The following is a 12983-nucleotide window of genomic DNA, read 5'->3' on the forward strand; positions in this document are numbered from 1 at the left end:
CCAAGCCCAGCGCCAAGAAAACTGCCAGTGGCGACGGGGGAGAACAGAGCCAAACAGTTCCCCTACAGCTCAGAGGAGGAGGGAAGCAACTCCGACGAGCCGACGGGAAACGCCAGCCACCTGGCTTAATGGGCGCCAGAAGACAGGTTTTCCACCTGTCAATAGGTGCACCGACGGAGGGGTGAGTGAAAAATGCCCCACCCTCTATGTCTGTGTTACCCTCACCCATGGGGAAAAGACAGAAAAGGTCTGGGCACTGATCGATTCAGGCTGCTCTAAGTGCTTAATGCACCCAGACCTGGTAGCTGCACTTAACCTCTGCTGCTATCCACTTCAGCAACATTTGGTGTTTACGCAGCTTGATGGATCAGCAGCGGGAGGGGGCCCGGTCACCCGATACACCAGCGAGATCGCGCTACAGCTCGGCAGCCACGAGGAAAAATTGGCTTTCATCATGGCACCTGTGGGGCAACCCCTACTTATACTAGGGTTCCCATGGCTCGTGCAGCATAACCCGGTTATCAACTGGAAAACTAGAGAGATCAAGTTTTCTGACGGGCGCTACCAAGCACCCACAGGGGACAGGGTCCCCCAGGCAGCAATGGGAAGGGCAACGACGACCTCGGAGCACAGAGAGGCGGTGTTGCCAGACGGCCTGCCAACCAACTACGCGGACTTCGCAGACGTCTTCTGCGAAAAGGAGGTGGACAGACTCCCCCCTCACAGGAAAACGGACTGCACCATCGAACTGGTCCTGGGGGTGCCCCTACCCAAACCCAAAATATATGCAATGACCCAGAGGGAGCTGGCAGCATTAAGGGAGTTTGTGGATAAGAACTTGGCGAGGGGTTTTATCGAGCCTGCAAACTCTCCAGTAGGAGCTCCAGTCCTCTTTCGCGAGAAAAAGGATGGGTCACTGCGGCTCTGTACAGATTACCGGGGCCTGAACGCCGCATCTGTATCCAATAAACACCCACTGCCCCTAATAAAGGACATCTTGTCCCACCTGGCAAAGGGTAAGGTATTCTCTAAACTAGATCTAAGGGAAGCCTATTACCGCATAAGAATAAGGGAGGGGGATGAGTGGAAAACGGCCTTCAACTGCCCATTGGGGTCGTTTCAATACAAGGTGCTACCATTCGGACTGGCAGGGGCACCGGGTGTATTTATGCAATTAATCAATGAGGTCCTGCATGACCACCTTTTTAAGGGGGTACTGGTTTACCTCGATGATGTATTAATATACACGGAAACAGAGCATGAGCACGAACGGTTGTTAAAGGAAGTGCTCAGGAAACTTCGCAAGGCAGAGCTGTTTGCCAAGCTCTCCAAGTGCGAGTTTCATAAACAACAAATTGACTATCTAGGGTACAGGATTTCGGAAAAAGGAATAGAAATGGATCCAAGCAAGGTCCAAGCTATACTGGCGTGGGAGCGCCCACGCACAAGGAGACAACTCCAAAGTTTCCTTGGATTCACGAATTTCTATAGGGGGTTTGTCCCAGGGCTAGCGGAAATTGTATTACCCCTGACTAACCTACTAAGGACCAAGGGCTTGGGGGACACTCGCAAATCAAGAAACCCGGGGGCGCTACTAAACTGAACAGCTGACTGCCAAACGGCATTCGAGAGACTAAAAAACCTATTTACAGCAGAGCCAGTATTACAACACCCCGACCCCACCAGGCCTTTCGTGATGCAGGTAGACGCTTCCGATTTCTCCATTGGAGCTCTCCTGCTCCAAAAGGACTCTGACAACCAGCTGAAACCCTGCGCGTACCTTTCCCGCAAATTCTCCGAAACAGAGCGGAGATGGCACGTATGGGAAAAGGAGGCGTTTGCAGTAAAAGCAGCCCTGGAAACGTGGAGGCAGCTACTGGAAGGGGCCTCCTGCCCCTTCGAGGTATGGACTGACCACAAGAACCTGGAGGCTCTCAGCATGCCTAAACGCCTCAGCCCCAAGCAGGTGCGCTGGGCACAGTTCTTCAGCCAGTTCAATTTCACGTTGAAATTTATACCGGGAAGGAAGAACTTCCTGGCAGATGCCCTCTCCCGACGGCCACAGGACATGCAAGCCTCAGACATCGTGGGGACAGTATGGACTGACAAACAACTGGGCTGCCCAGCTGTCACACACAGCCAGACGAGGAATCAGCGCACGCCAGCACGAACGCCAGAAAATGAACGGAGCCGCTGTTCAATTCCGCTCGACTGGCAACAAAGACTCACTCAAGCACTACAAACGGATACATGGTTGCAAGACAACTGACACCATGTATCTCTCAAAGACAACCTAGCCTGGAAAGAGAAAGTTTTGTACGTGCCAGAGTCATTGCGGGGGGAAGTTTTAAACCGCTCACACAACGATAAAACTGCGGGACATTTTGGGTTCGTAAAAACCCTACATTTAACAAGATGGCAATTTTGGTGGCCGACTCTTAGAAAAGACATCAAAGACTATGTTGCCGCCTGCCCCACATGTGCCACCTCCAAACGGAAGGGGGGGAAACCCCAAGGGCTGTTGCAGCCAGTAGCTAGCCCCTCTCGCCCCTGGGAAGAAATTTCCATGGATTTTATAGTAGACCTACCACCCAGACAAAGGAAAACAGTCATCTGGGTGGTAAAAGACTACTTTTCAAAACAGGCACACTTCATCTCTTGTGCGACCATCCCCACCGCGCAACAACTGGCACGCCTGTTCCTCACACACATATACAGGCTCCACGGTGCCCCCTCTCGTTTGGTGACCGATAGGGGCACACAGTTCACGTCCAAATTTTGGAGGGAATTTTTAAAACTCATTGGCACCAAACAGGCACTGTCCACTGCGTGGCATCCACACACAGACGGATCTACAGAGATCCTAAACTCAACCCTTGAACAGTTCCTAAGGGCATTCATAAACTACCAGCAGGACAACTGGGTGGACCTACTACCTTTTGCAGAGATAGCCTACAACAATGCAGTACATCAGAGCACTGGCCACACCCCATTTAAGGTGGTCTATGGAAGGGACTTTGTACCAATACCAGAACTACCTCAACCGGACGCCCCACCTTGCTCACCAGACGACTGGGCGGCACAACTGGCGACAACCTGGCCAATCATCCAAACGGCCCTAGCGGACGCACAAACCACGTACAAGAAATTTGCGGACAATCACAGGGCAGAGGCACCGAACTACAAAGTGGGAGATAGGGTCTACCTCTCCACTAAGTTCATAAAGACCCCACAACCCTCGAAGAAACTGGTACCGAAATTCATCGGACCCTTTAAAATCTCAGAAGTAATCAATCCGGTCACATTCAAACTGGAACTACCCCACAATTTACGACGGATCCATCCGGTATTCCACTGTGCCCTGCTGAAACCAACAAGCCCTTCCAAATGGCACACGGAAAACCCCCTGCCCCCACCCATCATGATAGACAAACAACAGCATTTTGAGGTACAGGAGATACTGGACTCAAGAAAGCAAAGGGGCACACTACAATACCTCATCAAATGGAAGCATTTCCCACACCCAGAGTGGGTCCAGGCACAACACGTCTTAGCAAAACAACTGACTAAATGCTTCCACGAGGCATACCTAGGGAAACCAGCACCCTAAAGACATCTTCGGGGGGCAGCATGTCATGACCCCATTGCAAGGCACACAAGAGCCTCAACGTGGATCATGATCATCAGGAAAAGAGGAAGGATATAATCAAATCAATGCTCAACTAATCACCCAAGCACCCACACCCATGACCTGATCTACAGCTTCATAGAAGGACATCACAAGGTATTTCAGATAAGCATCGAAGACACAGAAGGACTCACGCCTTGTGCCCTGGAGGATGCACCTGCACCCATAGGACAAAGACGGCAGCCGGGAAAACGCCCAAACAACCATCACAAATCCCATCAACATCTAAATCTCCCGTCCGGTCAGGGGAATGGGGACAATAGAGGGCGGAGGAGCACGGGGTCTGGCAAGGGGGTATAAAACAGGACACCATGCCCCCATGCCCATTTTTCATTCTGTCAAGCATACCGTTCCAATAAACCAGAAATCCTTAATCCCTATTAAGTGAGTCCGTGTCTTATTCGGAGCGAGGCTGACCCTGACAGAAGGCTAGGAAAGAATGAAAAGAAGACTAAATTCTTATTCTACCCATGATAATGGATGAAGCAGCCATTATTTTAACTTTTCACCCCATTATATTTGAAGTAATTTTGGTCCTGTCAAGGCACCAGGCTAGAAACTGGGAGACCATGAGTGCTAGTCCCACCTTAGGTATGAAACCAGCTTGGGCCAGTCCCTCTCTCTCAGCCCTAGGAAGGAGGCAATGGCAAACCACTTCTGAAAAATCTTGCCAAGAAAACTGCAGGGACTCATCCAGGCAGTCACCAAGAGTCAACAAAGACCCAAAGGCACCAAAACAAAAGCATAAAATAAGGATTTGTTTTGCATATTATTTTTTTAATTTTTAATAATTGTGTGAAGTTATGAGTGTAGCACCCACTGTTAAGTCTAGATGAACTTCTACATGAATATAGATTACATCTATGCTTCCTTTCCAAAATGTGTTGGGAAGAGAAAAGAGGTCTAAAAATGGCATATATCCTCCTCCTTCACAGTCCTGTCCATAGATACCACCCAAGAAAGGAATACATGAGGCAGTTTTCTTGTTTCTTGTCAAGCCTTTTCTCCCCAATTCTGACTGATGAAGAAATCCACCAGCTCCAGAATAGTCTAGAACCTCAAACATGAGAATTTTCCAAACGATGATGGGGCCCGGACCACCTGGTGGGAGAGATTTATTCAAAGATAGACTGGGCTTCCTTGCTGGCAGAACATTCATACCCCATGCTAAGCACCATGAAATAGCCAGATATTGAAAAATTGCTCTGTCAACATATCACTGAACCCCAATTTATATTCAGAGCTTTACACTGAAATACAAACAATGCTGGAATAATTATTCTGAAAGTTAGGATTTCATTATAATTTTGATAAGTAGCCTATTACAAATCAATAAAATGAAAACCTTCATACATTTATGTAACCTGTAATCAGACTTGTTAATTTGTGGCACAGTAAATGTTTCATAAATGCAGTGTATTAGCCATATGACTACTGTTACAATAAGCCAGTAAAACTGCAAAAGATGTTTGAATTCAAAATTTGCAAAATCACATAATTAAGAACAAATGAAACAGTCATTTTATACGTATATACAAGCCATTATGGCTTGATTTTTATGGCTTTTGAGAACATACTCCTGTAATATACATAAAGTAACTTATTCAAATATAAAGTTAAATATCTCATAGCAGTCTGGTTATACATTTTTATTTTATCTATTTATTTATCAAATTTATATGGCTGTCCATTTCACACAAGGTGACTCAGCAGCATACAATAAAACAAACAAAACATATTATAAAACCACTTAAATAATTAAACATAAATAAAAACAATTATTATTTAGAAATAATTAAGAAGACCACAGTTCTCTTACTGTGGGGCGGTAAGCTGCTTTAATGAAACCTCATTGCCCTTCCTAGGTATACTAATGATACAGCACGTATCAATAGGCAACATTCTTCTTACAAAACAAGTGATTTAAACAGGAGTTTTGTTCCATCCTTTAGTTAACACATCAGTTTTCTAAATTAGCTAGTAACATTTACCTAGCTGGGAAAGAAGCTCCGATAAATTGTATTCCATCTCTTGCCTCACTTCCAGTATATTATTTAAAAAGGAAATTTGAGAAAATCACCACAAAGTGTAGATTTAAGTTCTTTCCACAAGTTCCTCTTCATGTGTTACTTCAGCAAGAATGCGAAACATGAAATGCAACTTATTTCTATTTTTTGTTTCTCACCAGTTATTCGAAATAACTGAAATTATTCTAATATATACCATAGAACTCTTGGTTCCAGGGATGGTATATTGTTATTTTTTAACTGTAATTATATTTTGTATTTCTTTTGTATCTAATATTGTATTTTACTGTTACTGTTGCACCAGGTGTGGCTGTTGCTTTTCTATACTGCTTAAGTATCTCCTTCACTGAAGCAGTTTATAAATTCATAAATAAAAAACCTAAAATAAATAGCAGTCAAATTGACTTCTACTTAAACCAGCTGGAATGCACAGCTTTCAGCCTTTGACCTCTTACTTTAGTCCACTGAGCCCTCTGCAACTGAACTGCTCAACTGAAGAACATTCGAAAGTAAGACCAAAATAGGCTTAACATTAAAGGTTTCAAACAGGAAAGAAAAAAAAATCATAGAAAATCCAAGCCCAATACATATGCATGATTCCAGAAAAATCTGCACCCGAATTCCTAAGATTGGCTGACCAACAGCACTTCTGTCTTATCTGGATTTAATTGCAATTTGAGGAATCAAATGGTGTCAACTGTTTTCTGCAGCTGGAAGGCAACAAACTAAGCTGACCCTCATCAGCATATCAATGGCACCTCACTTCAAAATTTCCAGAGGTTACATACAGATGCCTAACAACTAAGGAGACAAGGCATAACTCTGTGAGACACCATAGATCAACATGCCATATGTAAACAGTAGTTCCCCAGCAGTACCCTCTGAATATATCCCACAGAAAGGACTGGAATCATTGCAAACCAGGTGATTAGCAGTAAATCATATGCAATGCTAATGAAAGCCACTATAAAGTTTATGTGAACCCATTTCTTTCCATCCATTTTCAGGAAGAGGTCATTTACTAAGGTGACCCAAATCCAGCCAGAAGCCTAATGAAATAAATCCAGATTATCAGGATCTCCTAGATATGTTCTGTGCCTTGAGGCTTCCCTCTTCTTGGTAGACCTGAGAAAGTCAATCAATTCCCAATTCCCAAATCAAGAGATGGCTTTTGAAATAACAGATTTCTAACCAACTCATTTAAACAGGAAGGGGTATTCACTTTCCACAAGGAAACCTCCATTCTCTTCCCTGTTCAATGGGGTCAGCTGTATCCTGGCCAGTTTGATAATGTGGGGGGATGGGGGCATCTTGCCAGATAGCTCTTCTACAACCTCAAGATCCCCAAGCAAAAAAATGCTAAAATAATTGGTTGGATCATGTTGCATGATCATATGCTACTCCAATACTTAAGTCCAAATTGAGGCTGTTCTTGTAATTTGACATCAAATCTAGGGTATTCCCTGCCATAAGCAAGGCAGCAGATATTAATTGGGACATGTCTACAGTTACTAGGTGGGCAAGAATTTCTGAATGACTTCTGACTGAGCAGCATTGGTGTGTACACTGAAATCCTCCAGGCCAAGATGCCTAGGACAGCCTACCAAACCTGTGCAAATCTCTCAGAACAGATGCTTCAGAACACATGGTAGATGTATGAAGCACCTCTTTTTGAATTATTAAAATGTTTCCAAACTGCTGCTTCGGATGCTGCTCCTGGCTGTCTCCACATGCTTCTGCATACATAGCCATTTCATTCTGTGCAAGCCTAAAAAAAGATGCAGCTTCTTTAATAGGTCAAACACAGGGGTGTCTCATGCCCTCTTGCACTTTTCAAAGCACCACTTTTGAAGGATTATATAGACTGCAACCTAATGTCGCCTCTAACATTGCCCAAACTAGTTCTAAATATTATGCAGTAAGATAGCTGATATAATAACAGATACCAGCAGAGTAACTGTCTCAACAGTGATATGTACTTAGAATTGGCAGAATGTTTGAGAGAACTTCTTGTTAGGAAGATGGAATTCTTACAAACCAACAATGATTTGCTCCCATATTCCAAACCTCGCTCTCCAGATCTAGCCTGCTACATCATAGAGCACTGTGAAGAACTGAGTGAGATGAACTGCTCCCTCTACCCTCAGCTAAGTCTCCATTATACATACCAAATTGGAGTTTCCATTCGGCATTAAATGCTGGGTGATAGATGTTTTACCAACAATTGGCTTGGCACTCAAAAGACAGGTCTATAACCTAGATGGGCAACTTTCATAGGAATGTCACTTCCTTGGTTAGACTTTAGACTGAAAGGAAAGGAGGCCAACCAGCAGCCTGTCTTTATTTTCCTGCATTGGCCAGGTTGAAAGCTCCCCCTGCCACCAAATTTGTCCTTCCAGGAATACTTGCCCCTAAGCCATTTCCTGTCCTGCTCAACTCAGACACATTCCTCAACATTAGGCTCCAGCAAAAACAGCCATACAAGCAGTTTGCCAGTAAAAAGGCAGCCTCTCCCTACACACATACACACTGCAACATGGAGCCCTTAGCCCCTAAAGTTGCCCATTTGGTGACAACGCAACACTGAATGCAATTTGCTGGCCCAGGGCAGCCAGAACAAGCAGTAATACATCACATGAAAACAAGGACTCAGGCAGAGATGCCAAGATGCTTGCATCAAGCAGCAGCCAAGGATAGCTGTTAGTCTGTTTCAGAAGAAAGGGCCTCAAATAGTGACCTAGGCAGACAAGGGGCACGTTTACTTGCTCACAGAGTTTCAGTCTCCCTCTAGGCAGATGATGGTCTTCCTTTACTCCTAGAGATGCCTACAAGCTGCTTGTGGCTTCCCCCTTTCCTTGTGCTCTTCTTCCCCCCTTTCTAGGGCCCCTTTTCCCACTATGATTTGTGACCCATTTGTGCAGGAGATGGAAGTGGAATCAGCCTAAATTGTCAAAGGAAAGAATATAACTCAATACAGCCCTTTCATTTCAGCTCTACTTTTGCAGCACAGTTAAACTCTGGGCAAGCAAGAACTGACTACAAAATAATTAAAACTTCTTCCACAAATCAGGTTTAATCAACATTATTGGAAATGCTGGAGGAATGCTTTTTGCCTCAATGAAGCAAAAAGCTTAATCAAACTTCAAAGGCACCCAGATTACTGCAAAATCATGAATCTCTCCAGATTTTCATAACCTACCAGTGAAACTAAATTTGTCCCATATTTATCATCAAAAAACCCTTTTCACTCAATGTTATAACAGTAATAATTCATTTTGCTCATTTATAAATGCATACATATTAGGAAGTATTCATAAGATGCTTTTTTTCTAATTACCTTCAGATGTCTAAAGATATTAGTAACACCAGTATATATTTCAGTTTTCTTCTGATGAGATTATTTGTTCTTGTTTACTAAATTTTACAATCATTTGTCATAAATTCATTGATTAATTTTCTTAGAATTATTAGCTTTCTTTACTCTTCATAACTAGGTATAACAGCTTAGTAGACAGAACAGTAAATTGAATCTGATATAAGGAGGTTCAAATGCACTTCTTTTCCCAAGGAATTATTAGAAATGGTATCACTTGGATAGTTCACCTAGGCACCTATAATATTTGAAAATCCATGATTTGATATGCAGCACTCTCTTTTTTGCATGTGTTTATGTACATCTTCAAATTACCCCCAGTAAAGAATTCTGATTAGAATGATAAAACCCCTTTTATGTTTTGTCTAAAAAGTCAAAAGTTTTTTCAATTAGGAAGTGGCAAATATACATATGCACAGAAAACATACCTAACTTCCAAATCTTTAAAATGGGATTGATCATGACTTGTACAACATTATCTTAGACCTAGATTAAAAAGTAGTACTTGCCCAGAGACTTATAGATGAAAGTAGAATATAGAAATTAAGCTGTTTTTTTAAATAGATTTTCAAGCCTTACACATAATTACATAGCTTCCATTTAATTATCATAACCTAGCAATAACCGCACTACTGTATTCAGAATGAAAAAACAAACAAACACCAGCATGCATGGGACAGACTGAGAAGAATTGCTCCTCAGACCTTACCATTGCAATCCTCCCTCCAACATTTTGGTTTTAACTTTTTAAAGTCTGTGAAATACAGAAGCCTGAAATCAGAAGCCTAGCAAGATACACAGTACCTTACAGCATGAGAATGTTTGAGTAATCAAACTACAGATGTATTTTGAATAAATGTTATTTTATCAGCTTTTAGGGGTTTGATATTCAGCAACAATGTGACTCCACATATCCATTCAGCTGCTACATATATAAAACTATGGTGATAGGACTTAAAAAGGGAGGGGGAAAAAGAACAGGAAGGGCCAAATGCCATTAGAAATCAGCACTGGCAACAGTATATGGATTGTAGGTTAAATCAAATAAACAAATTCATGTAAATGATAAATCAAGTTTTTCATTTCACAGTTATTACCCATATTTATAGAAAGTTAAACCAATATTAATTTCGTTTCAAGGTGACATACTTATAATTAAAGCAATGTTAATTTTGTTACAAGATGGAAAGGGTGGGAAAAACAAAATAAATATTCTGGCAAATCTCTCTCCAGTTATTCCAGAATATTTCCACTGAATTCAGTGAATTATTGCCACAGAAAGTATTTTGGTTTTTATTACCTTGTTTTATTGCAAATGCATTCCCTCCCCACCACCCAAATAATAATAAAAATCCCACAGACAACAGACCCCCCCCCCCCCCCCGTCTTAAATTCTGGTCAAACCAGGAAAAATAAATAAATAAAAGCAACCCTAACACAGAAAAAATGTATCTCTGTTTGCTAGAAGATCCCCACAGTTATAACAGTTAAGCTGCCTTTAGATGTTTCCACATGGAAGGCACAAACCTTATTGAAGTTTTGCAGATATACCCAATCAAAACCCAAGTCCTCACACACCTAATGAAGATTTAAAATAAAATAAATGGGAATTTAACTATGTGCGCAGGAATTTGTATCACTTTAATTCCCCTTCTGAGCTTACTGAATGATATAACAAGTAAGTACAATTCAAAATTTAATTCCTGATATTTAGGACTTAAATAATCAAAGGACAGAAGAGAAAGTGAAAGGCACACATATGTAGCAGTCAAATATAGCTAAATCGAATTAACAGTTTCCCACTGTTACTGTTTTTATAGACATAATGGACCTTCAAATTCTGAAGGGATCTTGTCTTTATATATACACAATGCCACCTTTCATAATTGCACTTCTAAACTTTGAGGCCCTACTGCCCTATAGAGGATCTTTTCCTAGCATAGGATTTGACATATCTGAGCATAAATTAGGCTTTGATATGTCATTTTCTACAATATGAGATGCATTTGTTTCCAAATAGCAGACCAAGACAATTACTATTTATACACATTATCACAAAAAAGTAACAGTATTTAGTGTTTTCTTTTTAAGTTGCTTCTCCTATTTTTTAAAAACATTCTTTAAGTTTTTTAAGGCTTACATTCACATTAATATGCACAGAATTGCAGGTCTTATGCCTGGCTTTCTCTTGCTCCTATTTTAATAAAGAGTAATCTATCAGATGATTAATAGATTACAAAATTCATTTAGAATCACACTGGAAGCAAGACAGCAAGGCTTCATAGTATAATTTTGTATTGGGAATGTATCTTGTTAGCTTTTATTTGGACCAAGCAACCTAATACACTGATTTCAATGGGACTGTTGGTGTTGCTATCTGAATTTAGTTCCTAGCAGAACAGGCATACTATCTACTTATGCAAAAAAATAAATAAATGCTTAGATCTTGTGAAATAGAAGCAACCTTAAACGAAACTAGAACTTTTTTAATTTTGGCGAAAAAGGGGCGAGATGAGAATTTAAGTAACAAAAAGTGCTTACTTGGTGTACAAAGACATCAACCGGAGACTCCAAAGGGCTTCCCTCGCGGTTGAGCATGGAAATAAATCCGAATCCCATTCGCACATTAAACCACTTGCAATGGCCTGTTCCGTGCAAAACCTGGGATTCCTCCTCCTCCTCTTCTTCCTCTTCTTGTTCCGGCAATTTCCCGGGTTCATCTCCACTTTTACGCGCCCCCGCTGATTTGGAGAGGGATGGCGGAAAAAACAAGAAACTACGTAAATACACGCGCGCACGCACACACGCGCGCACACACAGAGAGAGAATTGAATTCTAACAACATCTCCTTGGCGGCTGCACAAGAGCGATTGCTACAGAAAGGACAGAAAGCACATACACGCACGTTCAACGTTACGAAATCGAGCCTTTTTCCTTCCTTCCGAACCACAAAAACATTTAAAGCACACTCACACCCACACCCAGATCTCGAGAAAGGAGGAAATAAACTGCATTTAGAAAAGGAGCCGTGCTGAAGGGCATCTCCGAGGGAAAGGCAGCATCTGCTGTGACTCAGGCTGCATTTTTCATACACTCCCCTCCACACGCACACACATGCACGCACACACACAGCAGCCCAACCCACCCCACGTTGTTCTGTACATACGTGCGATCCTGCCCTTTAACTCCATCTTTCAGCCACATAAACCACCCCAGAAAACGATACTTTACTTGGATACTGCTGGTTGAGCACCGATCCCATCCCTCCCCAGAGGAATTCGCAGGCGAATGAGTCTTGGCTGGCGAGGGAGGGAGGGAGCGAGCGAGCGAGGAGGGGCGGGGAGGGGGCGACCGAGCCGAGGGAGACGGCGATTGCACAACCGCTTGGAACAGCCCATCTAGCGGCAGCGAGCGCCGGGTGTTATTTTCCAACTGCGCTCGTCCTCTCGCGCTCTTCCTCCGGCAACCCCCCCTTCCTTTCTTGTACGCTGGAATGACTCTAACAGAGTCGAGTGGGGCGGGGGGGGCAGGTGTATAAAAGTTTCCCTCCCTTCCTGCCTTCAGCAACTGCTTGCTCAATCACACAGGAACAATAGTCCCTCTGAACGCTTTTCAACTTGGGTGAATCGGTGTGGGCGGCGCAGAGCACAGAGGAGATCTCGGCCACAATAGGATTCTCCCCCTTCGAATCTCCCCTTTCGCTGTTGTTGTTGTTTTCTTAAACGAACTGTCCAAATTGAAGGACTTTCCTCTTTTAAAAAGAGGGTAGGAGAGGGAAAGAAAGTAATGCAGTTTTTAAAAGTAAATGCAACCCAGGAAAATAAGGGGATAACCTTCGGCCATGTTGCTCTACTGGCCCTCTTCCAAAGTAGCGAGGCGGAAAGTGCCCCCTTTC

At 42.8% G+C, this 12983-nt stretch overlaps 1 protein-coding gene across 1 annotated transcript in view; it reads right to left on the reverse strand.

Annotated features, from left to right (window-relative positions):
* LIN28B (lin-28 homolog B) overlaps nt 1-12387 on the reverse strand; it is an 80630-nt gene extending 68243 nt beyond the window's left edge. Inside the window, exons 1-2 of the mRNA XM_063290976.1 lie at nt 12320-12387; nt 11630-11829 (exon numbers count right to left, since the gene is read on the reverse strand). Coding sequence (XP_063147046.1) covers nt 11630-11829; nt 12320-12350 — 231 coding nt within the window. The 5' untranslated portion in view covers nt 12351-12387. The remainder of the gene's footprint in view (nt 1-11629; nt 11830-12319) is intronic.
* Between the last annotated feature and the right edge of the window lie 596 nt (nt 12388-12983).

The sequence above is a fragment of the Candoia aspera genome, chromosome 1 (assembly GCF_035149785.1).
Source record: "Candoia aspera isolate rCanAsp1 chromosome 1, rCanAsp1.hap2, whole genome shotgun sequence".
Taxonomy (NCBI): Eukaryota; Metazoa; Chordata; class Lepidosauria; order Squamata; family Boidae; genus Candoia; species Candoia aspera.